We start from the raw sequence: 15682 nt of genomic DNA, 5'->3' as shown, positions 1-15682 counted from the left end.
TAAAAAAACAAAGCTCACCTGGATCCAGTTCCAAATTTGAACACTGAAGCCGCATCTCAAGGGGAGACCTATCATCTTTGCAGGAAGCCGTTTGTATGTCTAGCTACTTTTGTAGTTTGATTTTAAATATGTTCGTATGTACAAATAGAATTTTCTACCTTTTTGATTAGTATATATATACGCTCCGATCAAACAAGTCTAGATGGATTCGACAACATTTTATTTAACAACACAATAGATAAATAGTAGAACAATGGAGTTTAATACAGATAGTCTAAATTACAAGGAAAATACAGAATAGATACTTACTAAATACACACCAAACACACAGAAGAAACAAAATGTGAAAATGAATTAAGCGGTCATGCAACCAACACCATATCGAGTGGTCGGGAAAACAAGAAACAAAGCACTACAAACAATTCCGACCATCAATGGGAAACTCTCCATAACTTGATCCATCTCTTTCTCGTTCCCCGGAAACAAACATCCCGTAACTCTTCGGTCCGAGAACGCAATCGCCATAAACACCAAAACACTCATCACCGCATGGACAAAGTCATTAACCTTCAACTTATACCTATCGTCACTCACCGGAATCTCCGCCTCCGCGATCACATCCCCGCCTCCAAACTCCGGAGGCGGCGGTTTCATGAACACCGCGAGTCCACGTGGTGTCACGAACCCGTAGTAGATCTTCCCATCGGAGGCTTTGAAACTGTCGGTGAAGTGGAAGAAGAAGCAAGACATCGCGCAAAGAAGCATGAGGAGATGGATCATGAGGGTGTTGATTCCGTTACAGTCTCCGTCACGGTAGATCGACGGGAGAACCATCTCGAACATCAAGAGTGTTCCTGTCGGAAGGAAGTTGACGAGCATTGATGTTTTCGAAACCGTCTTTTGAACTCCTTGTGCCACCAGGCGACGTTTACGGCCTCTTCCTCCTCCGGCAGTGGCTCCTGCCGGGAGTGTAGGGAGTGAAGAGATTGAGACGGGTTTTGGTGAACGAGACGGTGGTGATGGTGATGGTGATGGTTTCTTCGGCGGTGTCGCCGTCGTGTAAACTCTGATCCCGACGCTTTCCTCTGTTCTCTCCATTTTATTTGTGTGTTTGTCTGTTTTTTTTTCTTTCTTGTGTGATTAAACTGTTTCTCGTCTCTTGCGTGAAATGGTTAGATGAAGGAAGAATGAAAGTTTTGTATTTATTTCGAAAATCACGGCGGTTATTGACGGTTATAGAGTTTCATCGGACGACGGTTTTGGTGGATTTGGATTTTGTTTTGCTTTTTCTCCGATGAAAAAAACAACGTGGAAATTAGTGTATATGGGCTTCAAATCCATGAATTGGCCCAAAACCAATAATGTTTATTGGTGTAATTTAGTTTAGTTTTGGAGCCAAACATATATCCTTTTTCTTAAGAGTGATTTGGAGCTATGTGACGACTTTATAAAAGTTAGTACACAATTTTCTGATGTTAAAAAGGAGGCAAATCACTTATAAAATTGCTAAATGATACTACTTAGCAAAATATCCCTTAGAAATGACAAAGTTACGTGAGAGTTTTCTAATGGAATGATGATTTTATGAACGAACACCAATGTGGGGGTTGAAGAAGCAATAAATTGAACTTACCTAACAAGTGAGATGTTGTCGTCACTCACAATTCACAAATTCACCCGACGGTCATTTTTCTTTACTACAAAGCTGATAATATAGGTCAAAAGGAAGAGCTGTATCTATTTTTTTCTAATACAAATACTGTGCCTATCTATAAAAGCTATTTATAAAAGACTTTGCAATGTTTGGTGGTGATAGAGATGTGTCTTATGGTTCTTTATCCTTTACAACTTATAATATTTATTTTCTACCCTTGATAGATGCACACAAATTACTTATTCTGCTTCTTAGAGCTAAATGCTAATTAATAGTGTTTTTTTCACAAATATTGTTGTGTAATATTTAATTTCTAAAAGATATACAGCACTGAATCAGTAAATTTAATGAATTAAGAGATGTTAAAATGAAACTGATACTACAATTAATTTCTAAAAATATGTTGATTTTTATCATGTATATAATATCAAGTTTAGTAAAAAAACATATTTAATTTGTACGTCAAGTAATTTATAATAGAAACTCAGTTGAAGAAAATTATATGGAGAACACAGTAATTTTTTTTTCGTATTTACCGGCTTAACAATGTTAATATCAGTTTGACTGGCTTAACAACCACATGCGAGACACTACGGTGAATATTAAACTTTTTTACTATAGCAATCGTCATATTTCAGTAAACAAGTAGTCTTTTTATAATTATAGTTTTATATTTTGAGTTCTTTTTTTTTTTTTTTTCACAAATCAAACTTTCGTTAAATTCAAAGAACCGTAATTACAAAGACTTATACATAATTACTGAACACAATTATTATATACGCGAATGTATACGTCATAAACTAAAAAAAAATGCAGCAGAAGGGAGATTGACGATGCTTTCCGAAAAGTAGCCTTACTCGCTAACCGTTCATGAGAATAGTTATTATCCAATTTCATATTTGATTTTTCTCTGTTATGATCTGCTTGCAACATCTTGTGGCTGAACTTTCTTTTTGTGAACCTTAACTGTAAAGCCAATGTATCCAAACATAATTCTAGAATATAGACATAATGATACCAAAGCTTCCGTACCAAAGTCTTTTTGAGATATCTCGACTTTGTAATATTCTTCACAAATAGTTTCAATATAGTAATAATCTCCATTGTACCATCCTTTGAAGAGGTCTTCTTGATAAACTTCAACAAAACTCTAAAGCTCATCGGAGGCCACAATACTTTGTTTGACCTCACACTCCGCTCAACATCGTCATCAATAACACCCAATAAGCGATAAATATGAATAGTCATAAGTTTTTGACTCTGCAAATGTAAAATGATTGCCACGAGAATAAACCAAGTCGTTTCCATCTCTTGTACAGACTCGATCAACATCGTGACATGAACATCATCAAACACTATGCAAATTTCTTGTGACCCTATCATGACAATAAAGTTCCATCGATGCTCTGTTAAATCATTCTTCAACCTCCAGATCAGACGCTTACCAATAATATATTGTCGCCTAAATGTGATCAAGCCCTCATTTAAATACGCAACGCCAATACAACAATAGCCCAATCGATGCAGTCTTAAATCCATCACCGAAACAATGGCATCACTAACATTCCTTCCCGGATCCCAAATCCTAATCTTAGCTCTGTTTCTCATGTAGTAAAGAAACAAATAAAATTGAAACAGACATACATGGGAGACGAAAAGACAACCATCAATCAGAGATGGAAATAAACTGACACAATTACTCTTGGGCTGAGGCTTGAGTAAGGTCAGAGATACACTCTTCGACAAGAAAAAAATGAAAACGCGTGTTTGGGTAGAACTCCAACCGCGACAGAGACGAACCAACACAACCCTTTTCCGCCTCAAAAACATGACTCCGATGAACTTTGGGTGTGATTAGACGCCATACAATTCAAGAGTGGTGTCAGTAAAGTTGGCGGACTCAGATCTGAACACACCATTTTTCCAAAGGAGAAAAAGATGGGGATTTGGAAACTGGATTTGCGAAAATAATTATCTAAAAACTGTACAGAGAGATAAATGGAGAGACTGAAAAGAGAAAAGGGGCTGACCGACGCCAGAGAAGTCAGCGCCAGCTGGAAACAATAGAGATCAGAAGCGGTTACAGAAGAAAAAAGTGTCGCTTTGGAGAGAGAGAAAAGAGAACAAAACCGTAAAATTTATAAATTATATATATATATTGAGTTTTCTAGTGCCACTATAGTAAGAGGTTACACTCTATTGAATCTGTGGATCAAATTTACCGAAAAATGATCTTGTAGTTTCATTTTCCATTTCTATATATTGTGTATTTCACTGTAAATATAACAGAAATATGTCAAATTAATGAATGCAGGTAAATGTGAATTAGTTGTTTTGGGCATTTGGATAGTCAAATCATTTTTGATGAACAAATCCATTTGCACCTCTATACTCAGATAAACAACAGCATGACAATATACAACAGATGAACACACAGTAGTGGTGAAGAAAAGATAACTGAAAGGAAGAGGAAGAGAATTGTACATCTACTTTATATTTGTTAAAATGTAAGTTCTTAAATTGGAAACACGTCATATTTCCCCCATAACTATGGCATCGTATTACTTCTACGCAGAAATTAAACCTCGTCCTCTGGAACCCCCTGTAAACTATTGTAAACCTATATCCTCGTGAGTTCATAGTTTTCATGCCATTTCCCCTTAATCTGGGTTTCGACGGTTTACGAACTTAACCAGATAGAAATCCTCCTAAACCTGGTTTTAAACAAATTTAAAACCCGAGTAAAAATTACAACCCGACCTGATTGATGTTCTTCTTCTTAAAACGAATATCCCCAAATGTTGAATGTATAAACCCTTAAAAATCAAATTCTCGTAAATTAAGTTCTGGAAATCATGAGCAATGTCTCTGGAGCTTCGATTTGTGCATCAAATGTTCGAGAGAGAGGACGAGGTAAAGTTGTTGGCGTGCCTAAGAGATGTTGGTGTGGAGAAGTGATCGTTGCCAAAAATTCGAAATCGGAGACAAATCCTTGTCGACGATACTTTCGTTGTGGGTATGCAGCTGCGAAGAAGGTACATATGTGACTATATACCTTTGTGATATGTTGAATTTGTTCTCATTGTTGTGATGGTGGTTGATAGCTTATGAATGATAACCACATCTTCAAGTGGGTTGATGAGGCACTGTTGGATGAGGTAGAGTCTCTGACTCTTCACACTGCAAAACTACAAATGGAAATGGAGATTGAGAAGAAGATGAATATGGAGATTGAGAAAGAGCTATTTGAGAGGGTTGAAGATGCAAAATCAGAATTGAGAGCAAGGATGAAGATGATGATAGTTGTGCTAGTTTTTGGTTGTATGATCATGTTTGGTCTATTTAAGATTTCAGGATGAGCTAGTAACATTAATAAGGTTGTATGATCATGAGAAAATTGGTTTATGATCATATTTGGTTGGTTGTATGATCATGTTTGGTTGGTTGTTATGTATTTGGTGTTTGTAATGGATGAGAGAAAAAGGTTCCAAAATACTGACATTATGGTTCTAAGACACTTACATAGGTTCACCAATAACAAAAGACATCAATAAGGTTCCAACATAACAAAAGACATCAATAAGGTTCCATCACAATAAGACCATTCATACAAAAACAGACCAATCCTCCTTGTGATTCTCTTTCATAACATTGTCATAATTCCTTCTACTCCTACTCCTACTCCTACTCCTCCTTGTACTTCTACCATTAGTTCTCTTGAGTCAAAGTCCCTTGAGAAGGTTCACCTTGAGTAGCCTACATTTAAAACCAACATGTTGACTCATCCGATCCAACACAAATCAAACCATAATCTGAATCATAACCAAAACAGAATACTAACCTGTGTTGCATTTTGCTTCTGGTGGAACCTACGGTTATGGTCAGCTACACCACAAATCCCACAGTGCATGATCCTTTTCTTCTCTTTTGGTTTCTTCTTGGTAGGCGATTCATTAACCCCCTTATTCCTCTTCTTGTCTGCCTTAGTGTTGTTATCCTCTTTAGGAGGTGGTGCATGCACACATTACCTCCGGTGGAAGGCCAAAAGCGTGGACCTCTTTGTGGAATCAAGCCGTCTTGGTAATTCTGCTTCCATTTAGCAGTTCTGAACCATTGGCACACATAATCTTTAGGTTCGAGAGTTTTTTAAAGAATAACTCCATATGCATGTTCACAGGGAATTCCATAGATTTGATACTTCATGCAGGTACACCTCATTGTTCTTAAACAGACTCTATGCTTGTCATAACTCACAAAGCACTCAGAAGCTTTCTCATGTTCTTTAGCAAGGAACCGTTTAACATAAGGAGTACAGATGCCTAACACAGAAATGAAAATAATGTGAATCGATAATAATGATTCATATGCATACCACATAGAGTAATGAAAATACTAACCTTTGTGATCATTAGAAAGGCAAACCGTTTAGCAATCCTCACCATGGCAAGCTTTCTAACCATCTCTAGCATAGCCATAAATGGCTTTTCTCTTGCCTTTGATGGTATTGTTGAAGGACTCGATGGAGTTGTTCTCAACATCTTCACAGTAATTTCCAAGCTTGTGGAAGGCCCTGCACCAAGTCTTCGGTTTTGTCTTCAGAACATCTTCATACACCTTTGAGTCGTATGCGTGTATCCTCTCCAAGTTCTGATCATACTTTGTGGTATTGTAGCTCCAAGCCAGATCCCAGAGGTGTTTCTTTAGAAGCTTTTTGTTAGGATGACTCTTCTTTAGGTTCCCATAAATGTGTCTAACACATTTTCGATGCTCCACCTTTGGTAGCTCCAACTCAACAGCTTTTATCAACCCCTAAAACAGAGAAAACATGATTATGTTAGAGCTTTATCAAATGAGTTGATTATTTAACATATACAAAACACATACCTTTTGCCGATCTGACATGATAATGTAACCATCTCCATCACCTAAGTCTGGATCAATCTTTAACCTATTCACAAACCATTGCCAATTATCAGTTTTCTCAACTTGAACAACGCTCCATGCTATTGGATATATAGCATTGTCTGCATCTCTGCCTAATGCCGCCAATAACTGCCCTTTAATCTTTTCTTTTAAGAAGCATCCATCAACTCCTATGATTGGTCTACAACTAGCTTTACATGTTCTTCTAAGAACATCAAAACAGACATAAAACCGGTTGAATACATCCTCACCAGCATCATTCTTCATGGTATCAATATCCACAACAGAACCTGCATTTGATTCCATAATCTCGGCACCATAATCTCGGAGACGTGCAAATTGAGTATCATACTCCGACGAGATCCATCCCAATGCCTTCCTCCTAGCAGCTTGACATTGAGGCCTAGTAACTGATATCTTCCACTTCTCCATGACAATCTTTTCCATCTTCGCATGCATGTAATATTCTGGTTCTTCCCTAATCTTATCAAGAAATATCCTAGCTATCACTGGGACCGTAAACATCTCACACTCTCCATTAGGGATACATATATGTTCACCCTTGTACACTATAATCCTCCAGAAAGGATCATCACCGAGAGATGCAGCATACACTTGAAACCCACATTTTCCCTTAGCACCAACACATTTAAACCCAATTGCATCTCTATCATATCTGTATTGCTTCAGATTGGAACCTGTTAGCAGTGCATAGTCGGTGACACACTCCTTGAACGAGATTCCATTGTAGAATTTTTGGCCTTTGTACATAATCCCATCACCACGAATAATGGGTGTTCGCATTCTCACTTGACCATCATCTTCACGACCTTCAGCCTCGTCGTCGGTTTCTGGGTACACATCGTGACGGATCGATTGTTCGTCTTCGGTAAAGTCTTTGGCAAGCATGTCGACAAAAGATTCATCTCGATCTTCTGCCTCTGGATCGTGATCTCTTTCTACAGGAGGATTATCTTCTGCGAGGATTAAATCCATCGTCGAGAGATTGAATAAGAGAAACGAATTGAGAAATCGAATTTGGGGTTTTGATTTTAGGGTTCTTCGAGAGATAGATAAATCGATTTGGGGGTTTTGAAACTAGGGTTCATAAATGAGAGGAAAGTTCGATTTGGAGGTTTTGTTTTTGGTTATTACTGGTTTAGTCTTCAAATCGGATTGTAATCGGGTTGAAATTGGGTTTAGCCGGTTAAACGGGATTATTAGTTGATCGAGCAAATAATAAACCAACAGTAAACCGTATTAACCCATTCTCATGGGCGAATAGATGATATCTAATACTTTGGAGAGGAAATGCATGAAAACTATAAAATCGCGGGAATATAGGTTTACAATAGTTTACAGAAGAATCTATAGGACGAGGTTTAAATTCTGCGTAGAAGTAATACGATGTCATAGTTATGGGGGAAAATAGGACGTGTTTCTATTTAAATTAGATATGTAAAAGTGTACATGTATGACATCGACTTCACATAACTCTATACTTTTTCAAGTACACACCTCCTTAGTCAGTACTCTATTTACTTCGACAGTCTATTTCATATTATACAATTGTACTATTTTACCTTTTCAATTCTCCACTGGTTAAATGTGTGTATTAATATATATATATATATATATATATATATATATATATATATATATATATATTGTAAGAAATGGTATATTCGAAATTAACTTGAAGTTTGTGTTTATCTTGTTTAATATCTATTTTACTTTATTGATGTTTTTTACAAGAAAACATAATAGCTGATTTCCTGTTTTCCTTTAATTATACATTACAATTTTTTTTATATTACAAATTATAAAACTTAATAATTACTTGACAAAAAAACACTTAATAATTTCATATGCATTTTACTAGCAGAATAAGTTTATATGCATAGTACAACTCCTACGTGCATTGTCTATTTATATAATACGCATATTGCTGCATGCTCCTCTCGGGGAAGTAAAATATAAACTTAGAAATATTTATTCAAGACTAGGAGTACTATAAAACTGTTATAAATGTACGAATTAGCTATTGGAAGACGAGCCTATGCATCGAAACCAAAACATTAATGAGCAATTGGAAACTGGTAGAAAAATCAGTAAGTACGAAACACCTTCAAATAGGTTTAATTCAAGCGAGCAAGACAATGCCACTTACAAACTTGAATGATCTTTTCATCTTTTCTCCAAATGTCTCTCTCTTTTTTTTTTTTTCTTAAATCTATCTACCAATTTTCCAAATGTCTTATTACTCTATATATTCTCATTTGCTTCAACTATTTTTTTCCAAACATTTTGGAACAACAACAACACTCACAATTCACAAACGCCTCTTTTGCTCTCATATTTTTTTGGTTATTTAGGTTTATATTTTATTATTTAGAAAAATTCACTTTCGTTGTCCAAAAAAATATTAAGGTTCGAGAAATATATATTACATAGTTCTGGATAGGAATAAAAATGAAGATGTATGAAGGTGTGAATCATCTGAGGCCTTGAATGTGGGAAAAAGGCCATTGTTGTTCAGCCAAGGATGACTTGCCGACAGCTTTGAATCTAACTTTATTCTTTATAATTTATTCAATTTTCATATGTGTGTATATATATACATATATCGTTGATTTTTTGTTCTACTTTATCTAATGAGAAAAAGCGAGCCCGGCCGGCAAGTTATCTTTGGCTATGCAAATGCCTCTTTCTCTCATTCTAGGCTTAAGATGATACATCAAGATATACCATAGGTAACTCTTGTCTCTTGTGATATGAATATGGTCTGATCACAGAGATTATTACGGTGATGCTTATTTGATTAAAACTAATACAATTTTTCAATCCCTTAGAACTATATTAAAATTTTGCGATCATATGAAACTTATCTTAATTTAGTATTCAAGCCAAGTCAAGTCGATATAATTTGGAGGTCAAGGTGAAACTTTCGTTCTTATGTTTTTTTTTTTTTGACTAATTTCTATTTGAGGAATTCCTAAAAATGCTATTAAAACAGTTTTGTTTTCCAAAAATACCACTCTTTAGTTTTTCTTCTTCCAAAAATACCACAAAAGTTTTTTTTTTCAAAAATACCACAAACACACAAAAAAAAAATTTCAAGGGTGTATAATTTTTTTTATAGGTTTGAATTAACAAATTTAGTTTTAGGGTATAGTTTTTAGAAAATAAGGTTTAGTATTTAGGATTTAGGAATTAACTTTTAGTATTAAAACTTTAAATCAATTTTGTGGTAATTTTAAAAAAACATATATTTTTAATGGTATTTATGAGAATTGAGCTTTATATTTATCATCTCAAAACTATTATATATATATATATATATATTAATAATTTGTCTTTGACCTTCGTATACGTATCATATGTCGAAGTACGACTCTCAGTTACATCTTAAATATTATATTATTATGTTAAAAAAAAAAGTTATATTATTATGACATTTAACAGTTTATTTTTGCGACATATGGTCCTGTTTTTATTTGTTTTCATATGTTTAAAAGTATTTATTTTAAGGGTGAATTAGTCCAGTAACCAAAATTAAAAAAAAACTATAGTAGTAAATAACACTATATTTAAAAAAATTAGAAGATTAGGATGAGGGTAGTGCAAAATTATCAATAGTGGTGGAGGGCAGTGGTGGCTGGCCAGAGGTGGTTGGCCGGCGGTGGTTGGTCGGAGGTGGCTGGCCGGCGGTAATTGGTCGGCGGTGGCTGACCAGCAGGGCCTGGCCATAGGTGGCTGGCCAGAGGTGGCTAGCCAGAGGTGGCTGGCCGGAGGTGGCTGGCCGGCGGTGGCTGGCCGGTGGTGGTTGGCCGGAGGTGGTTGGCCGGCGGTGGTTGGCCGTAGGTGGTTGGCCGACGGTGGTTGACCACCGATGGCTGGCCGGAAGTGGTTGACCTGCGGTGGCTGGCTGGGGCGGTGGTCGGAGTGGTGGGCGGTGGCTGGCCGGAGCGGTGGTTGGAGTGGTGGACGGTGGCTGGTGATTGTGGTGTAAGGGTGATGGTAAGAAGGATACAATTGTCAATAATACACAAAATATACCCTATATAACTTTTTGATGGTTATAATGGTTATCAAGTTAAATATAATTTTTGTGTGTGTTAGTTTTGCCAATTTCCCTTATTTTAAAGCTTAAAAGAAGCTAGCTCAGTATTATAGGAGCAAAAAAATGAAATTGAAAAAATATGCGAATTTTATTGAGATAACTAAATCATGAACAAATTACAATAATATAATTTCAAGGCGTAATATAAATTAAGGAGGCAATATATAATATTTTTTTCTTTAAATCAATAAATTGATCGTAAGTGCTTTCGGAAAATAGTGATCTATAAATTATAGGATACAACCGATCATGGACTAATACTCGAACACACAAATAATAGACTCAAGCCAAACTTGATCTATCTACGACATACTTTTGAAACAACTAAACTAAGAAATAAATTGGATGAAGCACGAGAGAGAGGCGATTTTAGAACTATGAGCTAGTTGTTATGTTTTAGCGCGTGAGAAATATGAGAGGTTGTGCCTATTTATATAGTACAATAAGGTATGGTTCCGAGGAAATAATCTTAGAGTATTTCGCAAGTTAGTTGGAGTTCACTCCAAGTCTTTACCAAAAAGAGGGGGGGCCTAACAACGGTCCAAAAAATACTCAGCGATGCGAGAATTTCCAAGAGCCCAAGAGCGATGCCTAAAGTCCGTGCCTGGCCTGATCTGGTTCGGTTCGGTTTGTTTCGGCGCGCGTGTGGGAACCTCCCCTCTTTCTCTTACACACTTTTGAACTAGATGAGAGTGAAACCATATATAAGGGAGTGACAAACACTCCCCATTTCTGATGTGGGACATTTTCTCAAACTTCCCAAGTGGTTCACTCCACAACTTTATTTCTCATTCAAATCAACTTCGTTTTGGACGTATGAGTATACCATATTGTAGTAATCATTACCAACTTTCCATTGCACTATCAACCCGACATTTCCGTTCAACCATTGGCCGGAATTTGGCCGAAAAAGTCATAGTCAGAAAACCTGCAATTTTCAGAAACTTGTTTTGAGAAATTTAGTTCCAACAATCCCCCACATGAATAGAAATAAGCCTAAACATATGTCGACTTAACTAACCCTATGGACTGACATAACTAGCTAGACTAGACAGACCATCGAGAGTATATGTGAAAACTAATTGTATCTAAGTTGCTGGCGTTTTTCAGCTTTGAACATACTCATTGTTTGTACTAGACTCGGCAAAATGGTGAACATGATGTCTTGATAACCATCATGAGTTTTATGTAAACTTAGACAGCATGTATAACACAACTTCATTTTCTTGTAGAACGAGGTTCTCTATTGTGTTTATTGTGGCCTTGAACATGCCTGAATAATCATGAGTGAACATGGAGAGTATATCCTAAGACATTCTCGTAGAAACATCCCCATTTGACACTCACAAGGTGATTTATTAGCTGCTTGTACTAAAGAAATATTTTGTAAGTACTTCACATATTTTAAAAAGCTAGATTTCAAATCATTAAAAGCATATGCTTAACCTCTACACATAAAAGAAGCATTGTACATCATTTTAGGAACCAGGAGAAGATAACAGTATGTCAATACTCTTAGCATATTTAGCTTGATTTAGTTGTCCCTTTGAATCTACGTCATGGGATCTACAATCTTAATAGGTGGGGTTACCATCAAACCTCTTCTCAAGTAGTAGGCTTTAAACTCATTCCTCTTGACGACTTTGTAACTTGATCTCGTGTCAAACCTTTTGTAAATGGATCCGCTAGGTTGTCTTTTGACTTGATGTAATCAATCGTAATGACTCTAGTTGAGATAAATTGTCTAATAGTCTTATGTCTTCGTCTGATGTGAAGATATTTACTATCATACATGGTACTATGTGCCCTTCCTATAGCCGATTTGCTATCACATTGTACATATATTGCATGCACATGTTTCCCCCACAGTGGGATGTCTTCTAAGAAATTATGAAGCCATTTTGCTTCCGCTACAGCTATATCCATTGCTATGAATTTAGATTCCATGGTTGATTTAGCCTCTAGGGTTTGTTTGGAAGATTTCCAGGATACTACTGCACCTCCAAGTGTAAAAACGTATCCACTCATGGATTCTGAGTTCCTGGAGTCTGCGATCCAGTTGGCATCACTGTAACCTTCAAAAACTTCGATTTATCGACCATAGTGCAAGCCATAATCTTTGGTATATCGTCGATAGTCCAAAACTCTAGTTATAGCCTTCCAATGCTTATGTCATGGATTGCTTGTGTGGCGAATAAGTACATTTTCAGACTGCCAATTACTATTGCATATTCCACCTATTGTACATGTTCACCAAAAATTTTGATCAAGTGAAGTTGAGGATCTACTGAAGTTTTTGCAGTCCTATTTGAGTAATGCTTGAATCGATCCAATATCTTTTCAGCATAGTGGATTTGAGACAAGATAATGCCCTCATCAATTCTTATGATTTATATCCCCAAAATAACATATGCTAAACCCTAGTCTTTAATGTCAAAATGTCTTTTAAGCATATTTTTTGTTTGATTTATGATATCTTTGTTGCTCCCAATGATGAGCATATCATCTACATATAAGCATAACAAAATATACCCTGTTGGAGTAATTTTGAGGTATATGCATTTGTTGCATTCAGTAATGCTAAAACCATTAGACATCATCACAATGTAAAACTTCTCTTCAGAGCCTGTTTGAGTCTATATAATTACTACACAAGTTTACACACTTTGTGTTCTTGTCCTCAGATATCAAACCCTTCAGGTTGGTTCATGTAAATTTTCTCTTCCAAATCTCCATTTAGAAAGGCAGTTTTTGCATTCGTTTGATGGATTTCAAGATCTCTCAAGGCTGCAATGCCTATGAGCATCCTCCTTGAAGTTATTCTCATTACGGTGAATATGTATCACCATTGATTTTTTTGTTTTATCGTGAAAATCCATTTACTCCCCTTAGGTTTGGAGCCTTGGGGTAGATCTGTTATCTCGTAAGTATGATGTTACAAGATAGATTCTAATTCAATTTTGACTGCTTCCTTCCAATAAGGTGGATCAGGTGTAGACATGACTTCTAAATAAGTTTTTGGTACATTTTTTAAGCTAGAAACGACATTAGAACATCTTCACCGAACGATTTACCTTTTCGAGCTCTTTTGCTTCGTCTAGGTTAATCATTTAAGTTCTGGTTCTGTTTCAACAATAATAGTACTCAAAGTATTGTCTTTACCTTATGAGATCGTTGCATCTTGTTGTTCATGAGTCCGTTTTTTTTGAGTTTTTATACAAAGAAAAATGTGTTTAAAAAATGATGCATTTCTTGATTCCGTAACTGTATTCACATGGATATTTAGAATATCTAATTTATAAACCATAAATCGATACGCACTACTGTTGTGCGCATATCCGATGAAGATAGATACAATCTATGATCTTAGTCCCAATTGTGACATTTTTAGGAGGTGGTACAACCATTTTTGCTAGGCACCCCACACTTTGAGGTATTTATACAAAGATATTGTATCTTTCCAAAGTTCATCCAGTGACTTGTTAGTCACCTTATGCAGTATCTTGTTGAGGATGTAAATAGTGATAAGCAAAGCTCACCCCCCCCTTCCCGCTCCACATGTTTTGGGCTAACCCATATTCCTACAACAACGCACTCATCATTTTTTTGAGAATTCAATCTTTTTGTACCGCTACCCGTTAGATTATGGTGAGTAAGGAGCGGTTGTTTGATGTATAATGTATTTTTCTCTATTAAATGTATGTCAATTATAAAGAAAAACAATGTTTTTGAATATAAAATATTCTAAAAATATATATATTATCAAATATTTGAATAACTAAATAAGAGAAGATTTGATAAAAAAAATTTAAAATATTTTTTCTTTTTCTCTCTCATCCACACAAACACCTCTTTTTTAATCTCTCTCACAATTTTCTATCTCACAAAAGAGTCCCACATTGTTCTCTATCTCACACCCTATTTTTTTGTTGGTGGAGCCCGCTCTCTATTACATACACATCTCTCATCCTCTATTACACACACACATACTTTCCCAATTGTGAATAGTAAAAATACTAAAAAACCTATTAAGTTTAAAAAATGTACTAATTCTCCAACAAACCCTAATATAAATCATGGAGATGAAATATGATATTTTTTTCTTAATTCAATAAATCGGTCGTAAGTGTTTTTTTACAATCAGGATTTATGAATCTCATGATACAACCGACCACGAACTAATACTCGAGCACACAAGTAATAGACTCAAGCGAACTTGATCTACGATATACTCTCAAAACAACTAAACAAGAACTTACTTGGACGAAGCAAGCGATAGAGGCGATTTTAGAACTGTGAGTTGTTATGTTTTATCGCGTGAGAAATAATGAACAGTTGTGCACTTGCCTCTTTATATAGTGGAAAGAGGTAGGGTTCCGAGGGAATATTCTCAGTGTATTTTGCAAGTTACTTGGATTTCATTCCAAGTTTTTTACCAAAGAGAGATGGGCCTAACAATGCTCCAAAAAATATTCGGCGAGGCAAGAATTTCCAAAAGCCCAAAAGCCGAAGAGAGACACCCAGGCCGGCTCGGTTCGATTTAGTTCGGCACGCATGTGGAAATATTCCCTCTTCATCCTACACACTTTTGAAACTAAATGGCAAACACTCCCCATTTCCGATGTGAGACATTTTTCTAAACATCCCAAGTAGGTCACTTCACACCTTTATTTCTCATTCAAATCAACTCTATTTTGGATATATGAGTATACCATCTTGTACTAGTTGTTACCAGATTTTCATTGCACTATCAATCCGACAATTTCGTTCAGCCATTTGACCGGGATGTGGCCGGAAAGTCGCTGGAAAGTCACAGTCACAAACATGCAATTTTCAGAAACTTGTTATGAGAAATTCATTTCCAACAATTATGATCTTTATTTTATTAAAGTTTGAGGTTGAAGTGTTTGGTTGGAAGCAAAAAGGACTTAATTATAAAATTTGGTCCTTGAGATTAAACCAATATGAAATTATATTTTTTA

The 15682-nt window shown here is 35.9% G+C and overlaps 2 protein-coding genes and 1 pseudogene across 3 annotated transcripts; 1 reads left to right on the top strand and 2 right to left on the bottom strand.

Moving 5' to 3' along the window:
- Positions 1–217: 217 nt before the first annotated feature.
- Positions 218–1177, bottom strand: LOC104719614 (protein DMP9 pseudogene; annotated as a pseudogene). Its single transcript, XR_015573020.1, has one exon. The product of XR_015573020.1 is annotated as a protein DMP9 pseudogene (transcript).
- A 3332-nt stretch (positions 1178–4509) lies between these two features.
- LOC147934560 (uncharacterized) lies at positions 4510–5013 on the top strand. Its single transcript, XM_087473454.1, has 2 exons — positions 4510–4689; positions 4759–5013. The coding sequence occupies exons 1-2, from the start codon at positions 4510–4512 to the stop codon at positions 5011–5013; spliced, it is 435 nt and encodes a 144-aa protein (XP_087329580.1).
- Positions 5014–5800: 787 nt separating this feature from the next.
- LOC147934559 (uncharacterized) lies at positions 5801–7573 on the bottom strand. Its single transcript, XM_087472678.1, has 3 exons — positions 6539–7573; positions 6112–6463; positions 5801–5973 (listed from the first exon to the last, which is right to left on the bottom strand). The coding sequence occupies exons 1-3, from the start codon at positions 7571–7573 to the stop codon at positions 5801–5803; spliced, it is 1560 nt and encodes a 519-aa protein (XP_087328804.1).
- Positions 7574–15682: the final 8109 nt, after the last annotated feature.

Source organism: Camelina sativa, chromosome 11 (assembly GCF_030686135.1).
Source record: "Camelina sativa cultivar CO46 ecotype springtype chromosome 11, ASM3068613v1".
NCBI lineage: Eukaryota > Viridiplantae > Streptophyta > Magnoliopsida > Brassicales > Brassicaceae > Camelina > Camelina sativa.
The sequence above is the reverse complement of the archived record's forward strand: the minus strand, read 5'-3'. Positions and strand labels throughout refer to the sequence as shown.